Source organism: Hylobates moloch, unplaced genomic scaffold, assembly GCF_009828535.3.
Source record: "Hylobates moloch isolate HMO894 unplaced genomic scaffold, HMol_V3 SCAFFOLD_1, whole genome shotgun sequence".
In the NCBI taxonomy this organism is placed as follows: Eukaryota; Metazoa; Chordata; class Mammalia; order Primates; family Hylobatidae; genus Hylobates; species Hylobates moloch.
Window position 1 is genome coordinate 60,318,293 of NW_026652276.1, and position 21,385 is coordinate 60,339,677.

General features: G+C 35.2%; 1 protein-coding gene across 3 annotated transcripts in view; it reads right to left on the bottom strand.

Annotated features, from left to right (window-relative positions):
- Nucleotides 1-21,385, bottom strand: part of PPP1R1C (protein phosphatase 1 regulatory inhibitor subunit 1C) — a 174,290-nt gene that overhangs the window by 69,610 nt on the left and 83,295 nt on the right. For all 3 annotated transcript variants that reach the window (XR_004370325.2, XM_058440514.1, XM_032755225.2), the window contains 2 exons: nt 2,404-2,441; nt 93-153 (listed from right to left, as the gene is read on the bottom strand). Coding sequence is in view for 2 of the 3 variants with exons in the window: in XM_058440514.1 (XP_058296497.1) it covers nt 93-153; nt 2,404-2,441 (99 nt within the window). In the remaining variant the exon portion in view is untranslated. The remainder of the gene's footprint in view (nt 1-92; nt 154-2,403; nt 2,442-21,385) is intronic.

Below are 21,385 nucleotides of genomic sequence, written 5' to 3' on the forward strand. Positions count from 1 at the left end.
GCTTATCATCAAATGTGTGGTCCTAGAGAACAGACGGCCGACCAGCCATGATTCAGCACTCATGACAACCGGAAACGGTACCTGAACAGTACCTTTTATGGTGGGTGGTGTGTACACACTCTGCTTCCTTTGCTTAGGGGATGCATTCTGTAACTGTGGAGAAAGAGAAAAAAGTAAAAGCCTTAGATTTGGATACAAAGTACAATGCCATCAGACCTGTGAGGGAAATAAATACTGTGCCATGTTATGAAAAGCTTTCTGATTTCTCCCTGTCATGAAATAGAATCTAATTAATGAGAAATTATATGCATGTTAGTGATATCACAGACTTAAGAGATATATGGAGTTGTAGGGTCTACTTAATCATAAGATTCTTCATTCATGGCAGCCTTGAAATCATTTTACTTTCCCACCTAATAACATTAATTTATTTTAAAAAGAAAGAGAAAAAGAGACACCAATCCTTTTCATTTGAGAGAAAAACAGTCTGAGTTCCATGACAAAGTATATTCCAAAAGCTATGTCCAGGGAATAATAGTATCTGTTCGTGGGGTTATTGAGTGATTCAAGAGGGACAATGAGGATCCTTGGAAAGTAATAGCAAACTATAACCCTCTTGAATTGACGTGTTCAACTATTACCTCCATTTACCTGGAATTATAATGTTGAGGTAACATTCTTCATATGTTTAAAAGATAAGTCCTTTCCTAATAAAACTGCTATGTGACATTCTTACCTAAGCATTATTGGATCAGGATAAAGTTATTGAAGAAGAGATTTTGCATTTCAAAATGACAAAAATAACAACTTATTTCAGGGTCAAAATACACATAAGAATACAGAGCTCTATATAATGGATATACATATTATTCATTTAATAAATTACATGGTCTAACCCCCAATCAGAAAATGCCGAAGACTCTGTTTTAATAGCACGTTGATTTATGTTTTAATGTGGTAAGGGTACGGGTCTTAATCAATGAGTTTTCGCATCTGGAGCAATTATTTTTGCTTTGAAAAGCTCAAGTGTAAATAGTTACAATATACTTTTTGAAGATTGTTCCAGGCTTTCTATGCGCATTAGGAAGAACATAATGTACAAAGTTTAAACTAGCAACTGTTTTACAAAGTTGTAAATAGAGCTTGAGGCATCTTTCCTTGTGCCTACTAAAGATTAACTGCCCTCAAAGGTATCATAAAGATGTTATTTATCTGATGCAAAAGCAATCAATTAAAAACTAAACCTTTCAACAAAACAGTTCCAAATCCACATCAGATGAGCAAATAGTATAAGCAAATTTCTCCAGAATAGAGTTTTGTGATACCTACATACTATGCACAGGTGTAGACAGGGTGACTCTACATTAATGTTAAATATGTGGATGATTGACATTTCTGGGGCACTTCTACTGTTTCAGTCACATCTGGGTGGTTTTGAGAAGGAATCAGTTTATGGATTTTTAATGTTTACTTCCATACACATATTTAAAGATCAAAAAGAAAATTAAATCTACAGAAATTTTTTTTATTGTTGTTGTTTAGTAACACAGTGTAAACTTACTAATAAAAACTAATTTATATTTATATAAGAGTTTAGTTTTCAAAGCATTTCTACTTTTACTATCTCACAAAATTTTCAGAAAAGTCTTGTGATATACTATTTGATATTTTGTCCATTCTACATTTTTCTCTTTAAGTATTGCTCTATGCCTACACCTACAATCAAGGGAATCGATTAGGTAACCCTGCACAGCATCCTATTCAATATTTATTTCATTTCTGGGAACTAGTTTATTCACTTTGTGTTTCATATATTCTATATTATATGCTCTCCTAGCCTCTCCTGGTTTCTATTTTCTATACAAACTCCTACACATGTATGTGGAGGGAATAGAGAGTGACAGTGTTCAGACAGCCTGCTGAATTTAAATCTGAGTACATTTCTAGGTGAATCCCTTGGATCTGTTTACTCAGGCTTTGGAGACTTCAGTCCCCCTAGACTGTGGCCTCAGACTTTTGGCTCCACATACCAGAAGACCCTGTAAGAGGTGTCATCCCTCCAACCCCATCTCCTTGCTCTGGGGTTCCAACATTACTTGGCTTAGCCTGTGGTGTGCATATATAATCACTCAATACATTGAAGTTGTCAATACCATATTTTGCCATTAAAAGTGATATTTTATTTTAAAAGTTTTTTCAGGGGTTAGCATTACATAGGTAGAGAATAAGGTAACCGAGAGGCAGAGATTTTAATGACACTATATTACTGTTTATTCAGTCAGAAGGAGCAATCTAAAGTTTTATTACAGTTGTATCATATTATTTATATCACATCAAATCAAGAAACTTTTGCATTTTTAATTGATTTGAACACATTTATACAAAATATTTTTAAAAACTTACTTCCTCTTGTGTGTTGGGCACCTTCTTGTCATCTATTTCTGTAAGAGAAGTAGGTATAATGTATTAGGCATGTAATATTCTTTCTTGTAATACATATATTAACATTTTCAACAACACAGATAAAAATGATTTAATAATTGCCTTATACAAAAACTACAACTTACAGCTAGGAAGTAGAGGAGGACAGAGGTGTGTGGTTTCCTTTTGATATAACCTTCTCCCAAAGGTTTGAAAAAGGTATATAAAAAGCTTTCCTCTTGACATCCCAGATTTCTCACCTTTCAGCAGCTCAGAAAGGGGACCAGGGAAGTGACTCTTGGAACAAAGTTAGGTGTCATCAGCCTCACACTTAAGGTGTCAGGAACCTCCTCTCCTCTGGCACTATCCATTAATGAGAGCCTTTGTGAAATTTCCTCAAGTTTGTCACTACCCAAATCAAATCTCCTTTCCCACTCAGTCCAATCACCATGACTACAAGGAAGGCAGTACCCTCTCTACATATGTATCTGGAAAGAACTAATTGCTCCATCAAATATTTCTTATGACAGTGCTTGGGTGGCTTCTTATGACTGTGCTGTGTATGAAGGGTTGTGAGGAATGGTGGGGTGGAGGAAGAGGTGCTTACACATGCCCCTTCCACAGCAGGAAGATGTTCTGGGCTGGGTTTCTTTTTTACCTTGTCACCTACATTGTATGGCATCTGCCTCTTGGCTTCTTGACCTAGTTCCTCTTTCCTGATCCTTATGCTAGGCCCAAGGCTCAAAGACTAACCCCATGATCCAAAAACTGAATGAGAAGTTCATCAAATAATATCTGCTTAAAGACAATGATGTAGATCTGTATTGACATGAAAATACATGCTATATAAGTGAAAAATATTTCAAAACTAAATGAATGGTATTTTTATTTAATAAAGGATAGATATATGTAGATAGAGTGATATATATATGCATAGAAGACTACCAATATGTTAACTGTAGTTATCCTGGGGTGATTGAATAACACATTCTGTTTTATCCCTATCTGTACTGCTTTTCTTTTTATAACAAGCATGTATTACTTTTATAACAAAAAAGCAGTGTATATGTATGTATGTGGATATATATCTATACATACACAAATATATACATATATGTAGTAGAATTTCTCTATAAATCCAACCATGCCTGAAGTTGATATTTCATATAGTAAGAGAACAAACTGGCTAAACAGCTAGAATGGGAATAGTACATGGAACCATTGTTTATTCTAATCTGATATCTTGCTTACTAAATGTTAAAAGGTTATGGAAACTTCTGATAAATTGTACTTTCTTTATATAAGGGAGGACAGTTTAGTATGGCAATCACAAGTGTCTGATGCAACAACTCTAAGTATGCGGGGCATTTTCAGGCAGCTATGAATATACTAAATTGAACAATCCTGTCTATCAATGCACACTATTTTTTTGCTACCATATTATTATTAAATATCAAATATGATCCACTGTAACAATGTACTGTGATCCATTGGATGATTAAATGCCAGTGGGGTTCCTTAATATTTTGCTTTTGATTAGGAGTTTACAAAATCCAAACCAGGACCTATAACTGTATGTTTTAGAAACACAATGGGATCTGATCATTCAGATTTTTACTTTCCCTACTGTCTCACTACAACGCCCACTAAAACAGTGTTTTCCCAAGGCAATTATGAGGACTTCACTTGTTAAATATTTCAATGAAAAAAGGTTTGTTTTGTTGTTGTTGTTGTTGAGTTCTGCTGATTAAATCAATTATTTATGTCGTGAAGCAAGGATTAAAAAAATTCAGTCTTATATTCTTGTCTTGAAATTGAAAAGTGAAAATTAAATAACTAACTTTTCAGGTCAAATTGACTCAGACAAAAGTACAAGGGAAGCCAATAACAGATCATAGTTTTCTTGAGATTCACTGATTTAAGTAGATTTCTATTTTTCTTAATAGATGGTTACTAAATTGGGGAGGTTAATGTTTTCTGCTTCCCAAGCACCTCATAAAAAGACACATGCATGAACACACACACACACACACACACACACCATGCTCATCAGCACATGCAATGGGGCAACAGACCACCACAAATATAGTTTCTCTCTAATTTGTACTAAGGAAATTATAGCCAAAGGAGAAGACTCCCAAAATACATGCAAATCTTGTCAGTCTTTACACAAAAACATCAAAATGTTCTTAATAATGTCTCCTTTTTTTTTCCTCAGGGCCTCAAATTCTGACCCCATTGGCAGTCCCAGAAGTCTTTAGGAAAGTGGATCCCACATGAAACATAAGAATATACCCCTGTTTTCAAATATTGTTTAGCTCTCTCATCAAACCAGAAAAAAAAACCACTATTTTGGAGTAGGGTTGAACAAAATCATTGTGTTAGCAGATTATCCATAATCAAAAACTATAAATTTTCTGAAAGAGGCTTTTGTAGCTATTCCAGCCATATCTTTTCTATATTTCTCCATTTCTCAAGGACCACTTAGTCTGAAAGAAGAAATTTCTTGGTTTGGGAGGAAAATGTAAAACTCATCTAAGTTTTAAGAAATATTGTCATCATTAAAGATGAAGACAGAAACAGAAATTTCTGTTTTGAGTACTGATTAGTTAGAATGCTCTTAAGACATTTAAATTCATGAAAGGAACAGGACAAACTGAGAATGCATGTGGATACACACGTGAACTACAAACACCCAGCGTCTCCTTGTCTTTGTCAATGAGATCTCATTCAATTTTGGAAAACTAGTTGTAATAAAAAATTAAGTGCCTACAAAAATGAAGTGTAAGAGCAAATGAAACAAAAAGAACATGGTCAAAAAATTAGGAAAAGTGAACTATAATAGAATGAGAACTATAAAAACTAAGAAATGGGCAGAATGCAGAGACAGAACACTAAGGAAAGCCTCAAGAGCCATGGTTGAGGCTGGCAGCAAAATCTGTCTTGGAGAAAGCACTGTAGAGCATACATAATGTCTAATACTGTTTCTTCCATTTGTCTGTCATAACCACACTTAAGCCACGTAAAATTCCGGAATCACAGAGTTTTCCTCATGTGTGAAATGGAAAGAGGAAGCATAATAATTCTTACTCTGCCTTCCTCATTTTCTCATAAGTTTTGAGGAATAAAACAATGAAAAAATGAGAGCACAATTTCCAACTCCTTAAGTACAGACTATAACTTCCTTCCAAAGAGTGCAGTATGGAAAAGGAACAGGAGGGAATGAGTATCTTTATGGTGGGAAACTTAATTCTGCCAGGTGATCAAGGTCAACACAAGTCATAAATCGTGTTGATCCCTTGCTATGATGCTATGAAGATGGGACTTTATATCAATGATCTTCCTCCTCAAACCCCTTAAGCCCAGTCTAGTCATGAGAAAAACATCAGATAAATCCCAATACAAGGGCATTGTACAAGATTGCTGACCAGTACTCTTCAAAACTGTCAAGGTCATGAAAAACAAGAAAAGTCTGAGAGACTGTCATAGCCAAGAGGAGCCGAAGGAGACATGATAATTAAATGTAATGAGGTATCCTAAATGGGATTCTGGAACAGAAAAAAGGGCATTATAAAACTATCTCAATAAACTATAGGTTTCAGTTAATAAAAAAATATCATTATTAGGTTATTAATTGTAACAAATAGTAACGACTAAGAATATTAAAAATAGGAAACTATGTGTGAAGAAGGTGCTCCATGGGACTCAACGTGCCCTTTGTTCAATTTTTCTGTAAATCTAAAACTCTTTTAAAAAATTAAGCCCATTAATAAAAACTTGAAAAATAAAAAATCACTAAATACAAATAAAATCATCCTAAGAGTACATTTTTGTTCTTACTGTCAGAATTCTGTGTATATGTTGAAGAGCAACAGAGAGTCATGATTAGAAAGTAGACAATGTAACTAAAAACAAGGTCATGAAAATATCATTTTAAAGTGTTATATGGGGCCAATTAAAGAGGTATAAGGAAGGACAAGAGTGAGCTTCCAAAGAGAATATTTCAAAGTTTAGTTGAAGTTGTTGAAAGCTGATGCAAGTAAAAATGTGTTAGAGGAAAAAACGGGGAGTTAAACAATTTTCAAAAAGTCCATAATAATGGGAGTACTTTACCTTGATTTACTTACTGACTGAATGTGGGGAGATAATGGAACAAAGTATAAAATAAAATACCACTAGTATCTGTTTGATTATACACATCCCCCAGCTTGCTGCTTCTGTGCATTTATTCCCCATATCTAGAAAACTCCTGCCCTCATACCGGAAACTACTATCCCTCTGAGTTCTGTTCAAATGGCATTTCCTCTGGGAAATCTTTCCCAGTTCATGTCTCCCCCATGCTCAATTGGAACTCATCTCTCCCCAACCAACACCCACAGCACTTCCTTTACTCCTGTCTCATAGAACTTATCACCATATACCCTATATCATGTCCATTAGTGTTTTTATATCCCCAGGCAACCTGTAAAAGAATGAGGATTATCCTCTATGTTTGATTTTTCCACATCTCTGAGCACAATAGCATAGCTGACACACAATAACAACCTGTCAAATAAATTTATCTTAATGCCTATGTTTCATAAAACCAGACCATCTGTTTACTGCTTCTCTGCATTCCAAATTACAATAGCAGTGCAATTATTTGCTCATAGTAGGTGCTAAATAAATACTTTTAACAATTTTTTAAAAGTTTGCAAACTTTTTAAGGCAGAATCCATTACTTCCATTTTTAAAAATCAATGTGCTAGGTTCAAATGTTACAGACACTCAAATTCTTATAAACATTGCCTAAGTGGCTCAAAGGGAATCTTAGAGGAAAAATAAGGATGTATGACTTCCCTCTGTTGGTTTCTAGAGATTGGGAAGATATCTATTTCAAGGACAATATGTATAAGACAAATTAAAAATAAGCGGTAGGCAAGGTCAAATCAGATATATAATTTTACAGAAACTAGCCTTAGACAATAACTAAAACCATGGAAAGGAATGATTTATTCTGGATATTGGCTGCTAAAGAGCACTGACCCATATATAGAATGCTTTGGTAAGAAGAGACTCAATTTCTTAGACTAAACCCCAAAGGTACAGACTTTTGATGAATTTACATAACAGAGGGTCACTTGAATCTTCATTTTAGGCAGCTATTTTGGAAATGTGAGGGAAAAAGTCAGTTTAGTGGAAATTGGAGGGCTTCCAATAAAAACAGTCTTGTAAGTTCATGCTTTGAAGACTCTTCTGCTCAAAAGCAATAGCAATGGCAGATTAAATACAAAAAGAGATGACTAAAAAGATAAAGCCACAGTCAAAAATTAGTTAAACATCTCCAAGGACCATAAATATAAGAAAAGCAAAATGCAATAAGCAGGTTGGAAACCATGGGGCCTGAAAGTCTTTAGATCCAGAAGTCAACTGAGGCAACTAGAACTTCTAATCTCTCAGCAGAACTGACTTCGTGTGAAAGACAAAGGCCAGACTTGCTGCCTGGAAGTGGAAGCTGGGCTCTCTCGTCTGTGCTGAGAAAGGCACGCATCTGTGTATCTAGCGGGACGAGAGAAAGTGGTCATCTTAGAACAAGCCACCACAAGCTAGGCAAGTGCCTCTGCTTTACTTCTAGTGTCATCATAAAACAGGAGTCCTTGATGTCCCAATTAGGATCTCATTCTAGATGAAAAGTATATAGTATTGAATACAGACTCAAGAACATTAACAAGGAAGAATGAGCATAAAGGAGAGAAAACTCCCATTCACAAGGAGTTGAAAATTAAAATTTCAAAACATAAGAAGAAAAGGAAAATTCTTTTCTGGGAATACTGCTTAAAAAGCAAGTGGAAGATGAATTCTTCCAGGTGAAATGAAAACATCAGAGCAGTTCTAAAATGTCTCTAAAATGCATATATTTTGGACTTACAAAGAGATGAAGAAGAAAGCATAATTTCTCATGAGAAATCATGAAGCCAGAAGGAAGCAGCACAACAGTTTTCAAGTACTGAACAAAATGAACTATCAACTGTAGAATTCAATATTCAGTAAAATCATCCTTTAGGAATGAAACAGAAATAAAGTTTTTCTTTATCCACCATTAGACAAAGGAAACCAAGAGAATTTGTCACTAGCAGATATACCCTCTCTAGCAGATATACCCTAAATGAATGGCAAAGGAAGTACTCTATAACCAGAAGAAAAAGGATTGAAAAAAGGAGTCTTAGAACAACAGGAAGAAAAGAAGAATAATGAGAAAAGCAAAAATGTGAGTAAATATCATAGATTTTGCTACCTCTCTTGAATTATCTACATTATGTTTGCCAAGTAGATAAAAAATTATGGTTCTCAACCTATATAGAGGGAATATTTAAGAAAATCATATAAGTAAGAGATGGTAAAGAGACTTAGAGGGAAGCAAAGACACTTAGAGGGAGTTTTTATACTTTACTCTGATAAAAGTTGGCACCAGCAAACTGTGATAAGTATGTATGCATAATAGCACAATTGCTAAAAATCCACACAAAGAGATACACTCAAAAATGTTATAGATAAGAATTATAAAAATGTTCAAGTAACCTAGGCAAAGATAAAAAAAAAATAAAGCAGAAACAAAAAACAAAATGACAACTGGAAAACTAAAATGGTAGATGTAAGTTCTGACTTATCAGTAATTATATTAAATCTAAATGGCACAAATAAACCTATTAAAAAACACACTGGGCCAGGTGTGGTGGCTCATGCCTGTAATCCCGGCACTTTGGGAGGCCAAGGTAGGTGGATCACCTGAGGTCAGGAGTTCGAGACCAGCCTAGCCAGCACGGTGAAATCCTGTATCTACTAAAAATACGAAAATTATCCAGGTGTGGTGGCACACACCTATAATTCCAGCTACTGAGGAGGCTGAGGCAGGACAGTCACTTGAACCCAGGAGGCAGAGGCTGCAGTGAGCTGAGATCATACCACTGCATTCTAGCCTGGGTGACAGAGCAAAACTCTGTCTCAAAAAGAAAGACGCACACACACACACACACACACACACTTTGGCACAGTGGATAAAAATCAAAATAACCTAACTATATACAAGGGCATTATGTTGAGTGAAAAAATAAAAAGCAAATTTCAAAAGGTCACATACTGTGTAATTCAATTCATATAACATTCTTGAATGACATTTTGTTATTCAAGATGGAGAAGAGATTAGTGTTTGCCAGGGATCAAGAATAGTGAGAGGAGGAAGGAGTGAGTATAAATATAAAGTAGTAGCAAGAGGGAGATCTTTGTGGTGATGGAATAATTCTATTTGATTGCCATAGTAGGTATACAAATCTACATAAGTGATAAAATGCCATAAAACTATAAGCACACATTGTACTCATGTCAATTTCATGGTTTTGTTATTGTACTGTAAATGTTATCATTGGAGAAAACTCAGTGAAAGGAACCGGGAACCTCTCCAGGCTATGTTTAAAACTTTCTGTGAATCTTTTATTTCCAAATTAAAAGTTAAAAGAAACAAATTATGACAACAAAAATTCAAGACTGGAAATAATTTAAGAGAAAATTAATAAATCAAAAATGTTACTGAGAAATTTACCCAAATCCAATACCAAAAGATAAAGGTATAAAATACATGAAATAAAGGTAAACAGACGTAAGGAAGAGATTAAGAATCTGGCCGGGGGCGGTGGCTCATGCCTGTAATCCCAGCACTAATCCCAGAGGAAAATATAAAATTAGCCAGGCGTGATGGCAGGCACCTGTAGTCCCAGCTACTCAGGAGGCTGAGGCAGGAGAATCACTTGAACCCGGGAGGCGGACGTTGTGGTGAGCTGAGATCACACCACTGCACTCCAGCCTAGGCAACAAGAGCAAAACTCTGTCTCAAAAAAATAAATAAATAAAAATCTGCAAAATCATATAAAAGAGCAGATTTAGAATGAGAGGATAAAAGAAATGTTAGAAAATGTTTTATAAGTGAAGAGATACATAAATATTATAAATAAAAGAGATGCCAAGAAAGTTAATGAAAATAACTCTACGCCCAGACCATAGAAGTAAAAGTTTATAACATCACATTTAAAGAGAAATCTTGAGGGTAACGAGAGCTAGAAAGGACAATTATTAACTGTGGAAAAATCTCACCTGCAATAACAAATGGCAAAGGCAAAGGCATGGAAGTAAACAAAACTATTTTTCTACCTGCTAAGTTGTATTCAAAAAGGACAAAATACAGCCATTTTCAGACAATTGAAAAAGATCAATAGTTACAATGACCTTTATTTTATCAATGAATAAAATCAACTTATATTTATACATTCCAGAGTGTTTAAAAATAAAATATCAACTATTCATTCTAAGTGAATAAAACAAATATTTGTACATTTTATAAACACTTTAGCTGAAAACATTTTTCACTGCAACCAGATTATACATCTTCAAACAGAATGGAAGATGGAGGAAACTGCAGACAATTGTTTCCAAAGCTAATTTTATCCTACTCTAAGAGCAGGATTGGCTTGTTTTTCTTACTAGTATCTTTCTTGAACAGATGAAATTATCAACATAAAAGTCCTTTCTTTTAAAAACATACACTTTCGTTTTGTTTACTAAGCCTGTTTTTCTTGGTTCCAAAATAACTTCAATTTCCTCCTTATTTTGAATTTTTGGTGAGTATCGAGAAAGAGAAAATTTCTTTTTAAAAGGGAAACATATTACTACATTTTGTTTAGAATTCAAACATATGATTTTTTTTCTTGGCTCACTCATTTGGGAGCTATTCTAATGAGCTGACAGGAAGTCAGTCTATTTTAGTCATCTGTCGATAAATTATGATTTTATTTTACTAAAAATATTAGAACATGTTAATAAAAATTGTATGTTTTGTGATTTCAATTAATTTTACAACAAAGGGTTAAAACACAAATACTAATCCTGAGATTAAGTGGATAATATCTTTTTCTTAATTTACAACAGGGCAGGTTGAGCAGCGAAGTGGCAGCCTGCTGTGTTGGGGCGATGGCCTCACTTTTGTCATATTAATGTGAGATACATAAGCAGGTGAGTGTCAGAGGAGAAAGTAGGATTGTGGGCAATCCTAAACCAGTTAGTTAGGTAGAATTCACTGAAATCGAATTAAATTTCACAAAACTACCATCGCTGTGTGGGATGATATGACACACAAAAGAAATAAACTTGATTATTTCACTTATCAAGGCATTCCTTTGGCATTGTCTAAAAATAACTGTTAGCTGATAGAGCCAAGCATGTCTGCTCTAACAGGAGAAAGGAAATTGAGATTTCCCAATATTCTTTTCTTTCCATGACAGAGACTAGATTTGTGTTCAGTTATACGTGTTTTTCTCACCATTTAATTGACACTTTTTTAATCTGATGATTTACTTTTATTCCATCCCTTAAAACTAATCCTAGGAAAGAGGTTAGAGAAATTTCCTGAATTACCTGGAGCAACAAAGAAAAACTAAAAGCTATGTTTTTATTTATACTGCTAGCATTTTTGTTAGATACAGTGGTATTTGATACCTTTTAACTTCTATCAAATTTATTATTTAAAAATCATCAATCTACAATTGATGCTTAACAATTTTGTCAAAAATATTCAGTATTAATCATTGTATTATCATGATTTTTTTTTTTTTTTGAGACAGAGTCTCACTGTGTTGCCCAGGCTGGAGTGCAACGGCGCGATCTCAGTGGCTCACTGCAACCTCCGCCTCCTGGTTCAAGCAATTCTCCTGCCTCAGCCTCCTGAGTAGCTGGGATTACAGACGTGCGCCAGTATTATCACAATTTAAAAAAGGGTTTTGTAAAATATTAACTCTCAATCTCCACTAAATCTAAAACATTTCATATATACTTTAATATCAAAAAGCAAATGGTTTAACTGTATTTAAAGAGTGGGAATAAATACAGAGAGGTCATTATGTCAATATCACAATTCACTCTAATGTGCGAGTGAAATTTATGATTAAGAAGTGTTGTCTAATTGTTTTCTAAGGCAGTGGGACTCACCTAGCACAGCTGTGAAAATTCCACATCTTTTCACACTGAAGTTTAAATTGAAAACTAGAGGCCATGTAAGTTTATGAAGTATGGTGAAAAAGTTATTTCGTGACTCCTTTTTTTTTAAATGTCTATCAACGGAAATACTGTAATTGATGTGGTGGTAATATTTAGCTACCGGAAAAAACCATGGCTAAGCCTTATGAATATTACCACTTCTCCCTGTATAGGCCTGCACTGGAAAAGTCATTCATTAAACTACAGTATTACACCTGTCATGGTAAGCATTACTGGAGGCTGATTCTTTACCTCTCCATCTCCTTTAATCTGTAACAAGAGAGTGATTGCTACAATTCCACAGACTTTAAACACTGGTCAGCATTTAAGGTTTTCTTTTATCTTTCAGGAGGCATTAAGAACATATTTTGCACAAAAAACACTAATAAGATTGCAGAATAAAAGTCTCAATCATGCATATATTCTTTCCCCACTTCTTTTACTCTTCTGTTGAGTTAGTGCTTAAAACAAATACTGCACCTTTCTCCATCAATTTCCTCCATGAAATTCAAAGTATTCAGGTGAGGATAGGTTATTTTCACATCCAGCCTGTGTATCTCGCTGGATTATGAGAGGCTCCGCTGCTGCTGTCGTTTTGTTTTTGTCTGAAAGCAGGATGTGTTTGATTCTCTTCTTTTTAAAGTTACTCAAGAGAAAATGTTGACTGCTGTAATAAAAATCTGGATGAAATTGTAGTTCAATGTGTTCTGAGACTCATACTCTAGGAAATGTATGCAGAGTACACTGAGATTAATAAATGAAGTGGAAAAATCTTCTGTATTAAAATGTTTTTCTTTTGAAATTTCTGTCAGTTTTGCATGTGTTTTATACTCTGCTTTTTGACAAAGTTTAAGTATTGGCTTGTGGATGACAGGTGAACAGATATATTAGTGTTTAATTTGGCTAGGATCTGGAAGAATCAAATAAATAGACAAGGCTGTGAGATCAATGGATGACTTATTGCTAGAGTTTGACACTATGATCAGAGAACCAGGTAAGGCTGGCATCTGAGCAGGTAGTCCTGATACGCTGTTCAGAATTAACACATGAACAGAATACACAAGTAGAGGCTTGGAGGGTGGAGAGTGGGCTGCAGAGACAGCACTTTTGTATCCAAAAGACCAAACTGAAATAAAGTCAGCAGATGGAGTGGAGTTCTGAGAGATAATTTAGTCCTGAAGACCAAAATTAGGCTTTTTAAAGAACAGTACAAGATAGCAAGTTGGTATAAACAGATGGTGAAGATAAACTTCTATGAAATAAAGCATTAGCATCAGAGACACAGCCACTGAGAGCCTGGCTGTGAGAGGAGGATAGTTACTAGAAAACTGAGTAGAAACTATAGTGGATATTCTGTATAAAACTAGGAAAGTAAACAAACAAAAAACTTGCCTTGACATTAAATTTTGGAGTTTTGCTTGAAGTAGTATGGATCGGTTTACAGCAGGCCGATGATATTGCTTAACAGAACTATAAAAATAGGATAAATTATAAAAGACAGCAAGACCTGATGAAGCAAAGAAAACTACAGAGAGCAGAGACATTCGGAGCTAGAGGCTCACTATTCAAATTTGGCCTCTGGCAGAGCCCCACTACAGGAGAGCGGAAAATCCACAAGATATTTTGGCAATTGTGTAATACTAGAGTGATAAAATTGAAGACTTCAGGGAATTAAAACATGCAATTTGTCTCTGCCTTAAGACATTTGAGAGTTTCTGAAGCTTTACTGGGTAAGTGAATAAATAATACGGAAATCTCTTGAAAACAGAATGTAAATTTAAAAAATACAAAGACTGCAGACCATTAGTTGAAAGGCCTAGAAAAGATACAAATCAGAGGTAAACTGAATCGTATTAAAACGAAAATGGGGACTTTCCTAGCACAATTGATTATTGGAATACATGATCAGTTTCCTATTCTGCCCCACAGAGGAAAAGGTAAACCCCTGCATGTTTTGGAGCCTGAAAGAATGCTTAGCGTATCTCTTAGTTTGATGTTCCACTCCTCTGTGTAATAAGTTGAATAGTGTCCCAGTTTGCAGCCAAGGGATTATATTCAGCCAAGGCTGCAAACTGGGACACTATTCAAAACCTTAGTATATTTTCATTAGCTTTTGTTTATAATCTTTTCCTGCACTATTTTGTGTGAAAAAAATAATTCTGTAGAGAAGTAGCAACAGAGAAAAACAATTTATGTTCCTCTTTTTGAGGTTCCCTAGAGAGATTTTTTGTTTGTTGTTGTTGGTTTTTTTTTTCTTTTTTTTTTTTGAGATAGAGTCTCATACTGTTACTCAGCCTGGAGTGCAGTGGTGGCATGATCTTGGCTTATGGCAACCTCCGCTTCCCAGGCTCAAGTGATTCTCCTGCCTCTGCTTCCTGAGTAGCTGGGACTACAGGCGCCTGCCACTACATCCAGCTCACTTTTGTATTAGTAGAGACGGGGTTTCACCATGTTGGCCAGACTGGTCTCAAATGCATGACCTCAGGTGATCTGCCTGCCTCAGCCTCCTAAAGTTCTGGGATTACAGGCGTGAGCCTCCACACCCGGCCTGCTCAGAGATTTAATCATAAGGACATCGGTGCTATCTTTGACAGTCTCTGAAGGAATTTACCATCAGATCTCTGAAAACAACAGTGAAATCTCAATTATCACATTTCAGCAGATTCTCCATTTTTGTATCCAACATGTTTCCCATCCAACTACTCACCAGACCCAATGCTGCTTAGCTTCCAAGATTAAATGAGATGGGGCACTTTCAGGGTGGTAGGGCAGTAGACTGTATCTAACATGTTGGAAGGTAGAATCTCTTTCTTTACAGTGACTTTTGGATTACAACTATTGACTAGGTCCTCTACAGTTGAACAATATAAGGAGGGGACAAAAACAAAAATTCCATAGAAGGCTTTATATCTACTAATTCAAAACAATCATTGACCCATGAGCCTTCAGAATTGAATGGAAATAAATCAAAGAGAAATGAAAGAAATTGTTATGCACAGCTCAATTTCATTTTGCATGTGTATTTGCCATTTCCTTGTGTTATTAGCATTCTAGCATAAAATCAATCTGTTCAAAGTGCCAGAGAAATCTGTCATGTATTTCTTACCTATAGCAGAGGATTAGAATTATAATTTTTTTTATTAGGGCTAAATGTAGTAGGGCTATGAAAAATCTCCTAAGCCAGCTATAGTGAAGCCTGTCTTCCTGACTTACTAAACTCTCCTCCTTTCCAAAGTGAGCTCTGTTTATAAGCCCTTTGCTGGGCTCTGTTGAAGGCCTATCATTTGGGGCTTCAGGTTAAGCCACTAGGCAGTGGTTTCAGTTGTGTTTTTCTTTGAGTTCTTAGAGTTAGTCAAAACTGGGGCCCAGACTGAAACCACCAGAATAATAAAGTTATATGCACTGGAAAGGGGAATGTGGGGAAAAGAAGAAAATGGTAAGAATAGTTTTACCCTGTTGTACCAAGATTCACACAGCTGTAGTTTTCTTTCAATATTATTTATAGCTTTCCATTTTAAATGATGAAAGTGGGAGCATAACCTCATTACTTAATAGATTTTTATCTCTCTGAACCCCCTAAAATGAGCCATTTTAGGGGATGCCAATAAGAACCTGGTATAAGATATTCTCTGTGGAAATAGTGGTGGAAATGACAAAGAAAACAGAAGATGGATTATGTTGATTTATTCAAAAAGAACTCTCAACCAGTAATTGTCTCGTGATTCAGGTTGGAAATCTTCCAAACTACCTTTCTGCTTATATTTCATAATTTCTGCTGCTACTTCCAAGCACAGTAAAAGAAGAGCAGAAAAAGCAGAGTATTTGAAACCTCAAGAGTCTGCTTTTCATTAGTATTCTCAATTTTTATGAACTTAGTTTCTCTTATAAGACATATTTTATCCTACCACACAACCATTTTATATGAGAGCCAAAGAACTATTGAATCATCTTATCAGTTGTGATTTTCAATCACTGGTACATTTTTTTCTGCCCTCTTGGAGTTTGAATTTGCCACGTTTGCTCCGGAAAAATAAGTTGATTCATTTAATGGATGGGTTTTCTTTGGGGATGACATCAGTTTAAACAGCAATATTCCAGTAATTCTAGTTTTTTAAAAAAATGTATCTTCTTTTGAGTAGAGAACTGATTGTAAACATACGTTTAACATAACTTTTACAGATTAGAAATAATTATTAGATGTTTTAGGCAATGTTGGAAAACTAATGAAGTAATTATTCAATGTGCATTTAATTCTTTCCCAATAATATATTTTTATGTCATTTTGATCTATAGATTCCTTTAAATAGGAAATGAATAATTCAGGTATTAGTCATTTTAAAACACTAATATTTCATTTTTCTACCTAAGATATCACAAAAGTATTCTCATCAGAGTCCCCAGATAAAGTCTTATGGCCAATTTATTCACAAGTAAAAGTAGGGGAAATAATTGAGGTGAGCATGAGAAAATTATTCAAAGGTTAACAATTTGAATGATGATGACAGGAAATTTTGAGAGCATTCACTTTAAAGATGGTTCTGAGAGGCACTGGAATAATTAGCTGCTTACCACTATTTGAAATATTTAGTTCTCTTTTTACTTCACAGAAATGTTTTCTTTTTTTTTTTTCACATAGGTCGCTAACATTGACAGTGACTTACTAAATCTGCTTTGTAACTTGCATTAGTCAGCCAGAGCACATGTAATAGATTTTCATTTCTAGAGAAGATATTGGAATATAAAGGTAAACTTGTAAAATATTTCTTTATGTATTGTACATTTAATTACTTGCAATGATTGTCCAACTTAAAATTATTATCAACGTATTTCTGTCTTTTTTTTGGGGGGGGGACAGTCTCACTCTGTCACCAGGCTGGAATGCAGTGGTGCAATCTCGGCTCACTGCAACCTCCACCTCCTGGGTTCAAGTGATTCTCCTGCCTCAGCCTCCTGATTAGCTGGGATCAGAGGGGTGCACCACCACACTGCGCTACTTTTAGTATTTTTTTTTTTTTTTTTTTGAGTAGAGACAGGGGTTTCACCATGTTGGCCAGGATGGTCTTGATCTATTGACCTTGTGATCCGCCTGCCTCAGCCTCTCAAAGTGCTGGGATTACAAGCGTGAGCCACCTTGCCTTTGAATTGCTAGTTAATAATTTTTTATGACTAATTTGGGGATTATCATTCATGCATACAAACTGAAGCAAAGCTATGTTTAACATTGGGTTTCACAGAGAGTAGAACAGTGGTTACTAGGGACGGGGTAAGGGCAGAGGGAATGGGAAGACATAGGTCAAAGTACAAAGTTGAATTATGTAGGATAAATAAGTCTAGAGAACTAATGTACAACAGGAGGTCTGTAGTTAATAATATATTCACACTGGTACTTTGCTGAGAGAGTAGATTTTAGGTACTCTCACCATGAAATAAAGGAAGGAAGGAAGGAAGGAAGGAAGGAAGGAAGGAAGGAAGGAAGGAAGGAAGAAGGAAGGAAGGAAGGAAGGAAGGAAGGAAGGAAGGAAGGAAGGAAAGAAGGAAGGAAGGAAGGAAGGAAGGAAGGAAGGAAGGAAGGAAATGTAGGAGGGGAGAGAAAGAAAAAAGTAACTATATGAGATGCTTGGTTTGTTAATTTGCTTGATACATATTCACTATGTATATGTATATTAAGGTAAGTATATCAAAATATCATGTTGTATATTTTAAATATATATACAGTGAAAGGTAAAATAAAATTAGGTTTCAATGTATACTTATAAAGCCAAATATGATTGAACATTTGATCATTTTGAAGCTTTTCTACTTTGATCAAATTGCCAAATCACAGAATTGCTCATTTAAGTCATATTCTTATTTTATAGTTATGCTATTTTATATCTTCCATGGATGAATAATTTATTTTTTCCAAACCCTTTTGCATTTTGAACTGTGTAGATATAACCATTGCAAATTTCAAAATAATTGTATCCGAATATCACTATTATGAGTAAACCAATCATTATAAAAATAACATAAAATAAAGCAACATTCTTTTTAACTAGAATTCTGTATAACAAGAGGCAAACTTTTATTTTTTAGTTATAGTTGGAAAATTTATTCTTAAAATCACAAGATGTTACTGTACACATTAAATGCATATGGATGATTATAAACAAAGTGGTAATCTTTCCATGGCTTAAACAACAGAAGGCATCCTATCATCAATGGAAGTTTTTGTTGTTGTTGTTACTAACAGAAAGAGAGGTCAATGGAAAAATATCCTTAAAATCCTATTTCACTTTCTATAACTTTTTATTGACTTGAAAAATATAGAAGTTAGTTTTTATCACTTGATCATCTGAAATAAACATTCACTTTTCATCCTAAATAACATGCCTCAAAAAAGCAATGCTTTACTTATTGAGTTTTAAAGATTGAAGGATTAAATATCCGTGTAATTGGATTGTTTTCAGCTCTTGGTATTTTTACCTATCCCAAAAATCTTAACCTTCATGCAGTTTCTCAATTTCCTTGTCTCAAATGTAATTTACTTGAGGGTTGCACAGTGTGTTCTAAAATGCAGCGATTATTTCTAGTAGCTATATGGAAGAACTGTGAAAGGACAGACCCGTAACGAGATACCAGCTCAATATGTTTGGCACCAAGTTCAGATAGGAAAACAGAATATACATATATCTATAGATAGAGAGACAGAAAGATGAAGGAAAAGGAGCTTTATCTTTGTATAAGCCTTAAACTAAACCACTCTTTTCTTATAATGGTGATAAAAGAGAAAAATAGAATAAAAACACATTTAAATGCAGTTTGTAGATTAACGCCTATGATAATCTGTGTCTTATATGTAAGGGTGTCTGTCACCATGGATCAAAATGTGCCCAATATTTTAACCATAATTTATCGCATATATACTCTGTGCTATGCATCCTTTTAGGAACTGGGGTCCAACCCTCCTGGGGAGTTTAAACTCTATTGAAAAAGACAGATGATTAAAAAGCAACCACAGTACAGTATTAAATAAGGGCTGCAACAGAGGAAACACAGAGTGTGGGGGAAGCATATATCAGGGCCATCTATCTTATCATTTTTTTCCTTAAAGGAAATAAATCCTTATAAGCTTGCTGCTGAGATGGCCAGCAAAGGTGAGTGGACAAGGAAGTTGGGTGGGGTAAGACTGGAGATGAGAAAAGATTTTCATCAGACGAAACAGCTTGTGGGAATGTCCCTGAGGTTTGAGAGAGCACGACATTTTTTAGAAATTAGAAAAAGCTCAAATATTTGGACTATAGAATGCCAGGGGTGAGTTCAGGGAGAAGGGGTTGAAGATTTAGTAAGACTAGATGATTCAAGGATTTGAAACTGTATGAGGAAGTTTGTAGTTTATTCCAAAAGTGATGGAAAACCAATGAAGGGTTTTAAGCAGAAAGAGGCATGACCAGATTTCTTTCGTAGAAAGATCATTCTGACAGTTATGTGGAGAATGAATTGGAGGAGTCCAACCTGGATACAGGTAGCTCAGTTAGGAAGACATTGCAGTTATTCAGGTGATGGATGATGAAGGTTGAACCAGGTGAGAGAGATGCTTAAGAGAAAGAATGGACTTGACTTGCACACTGACTCGACATGGGTAAGGGTGGGGGAACAGGTGACAGGAAAAGTGGGTCAAACATTATATCCAGTTCTGGCTTAGATTTTAAGTTCATGGAATTGTTCATACTGTGGTACTTACTGATTATCCAAGTGGGTAGAATTCAGATATAGTCACTCTCAGGAGTCAAAGCAGAGCTGAAGACACAGATTTAGGAGTCTTCAACATCTAGGTGGTCAATAAAGCCATGAGAGAGGATGAGAATGCCCAGGAAGAGGGTGGAGGACTGGAGAAGCAGAGGGCCAAGGTGGCAACTGAGTAATAGCAACAAATAAGGAATAGACTGCAGGGAAGAAGACTGTAAAAAGACACAAGAGAAGCCAAGGATTCGAGGGGAAACCTCATGGTAACCTATACAACTTACGTCAGCGTCATTCTTTAGGGTAGGCATGAAGTTGTCCTGGATCAGCTACTCCACATTTACATGAGTGGCACATGTGTAAACTGCTTAGACATGGTGTGCTGTTTAGGTAGATTATTTGTATCATACCATGTCTGGGCATATATGTGGTAAAAAAAATAGATACTTTATAGAGCTTTCTCCTATTTTTTTCATGTTCTATGTTCGATTTCAACATAAATGACATTATGGCAGATAAATCAGATATCCTTTTGCTTGTTATTTTGCTTATTAAAGTTTTTAAAGCAGTATTGTGAGTTCAGTATATAATAACCATATTTCAGACCTTTTGAGGAGGTTTGGCAGGAGGTTGAGGGTATCACAAGACTCTTTGGAAATCTGTTCTTGTAAAATAAAATTTTGGTGGTTTAAGAAAATAATTCAGAAACGGATGGGTCAAATTTACTTCCACACACATGAATTTGAATACGAAGTGGTTGACCAAATGCATTTTGCATTCATCTAAATATAACTCTGTGAGTATTGAACTGGCAAAAAATGCTGAGTTGTGTGTTCTTTTGCTTTTCTAATATTTGGCCATTATGTTTTAATAGTCAATTTTTAAAAAATTTTTCTGGCGGCTCATTGTTTGCAGTTGCTTACCTATTTTTTAAGGTTAAGGAGAAAGTTTTTAAACAAATATTGTTGTTCGAGTTTTTTAAGGATTCTTATCGTGGCAGATGTTTCAGATGCCTTGCATCCAGAAAGGCTCACAATCATCTCTAGTTGACTGAACCTATCTCATTTTCTGTCCTTCTCTTAAAGCTAATACCTCCAGCTTCCCTGGTACCTTTTAATTTGACTTGGTTTCAGTACCACGTTTTCCTGTTTGTCTCATGACTTGATGCCACCTCTTAAAAGCT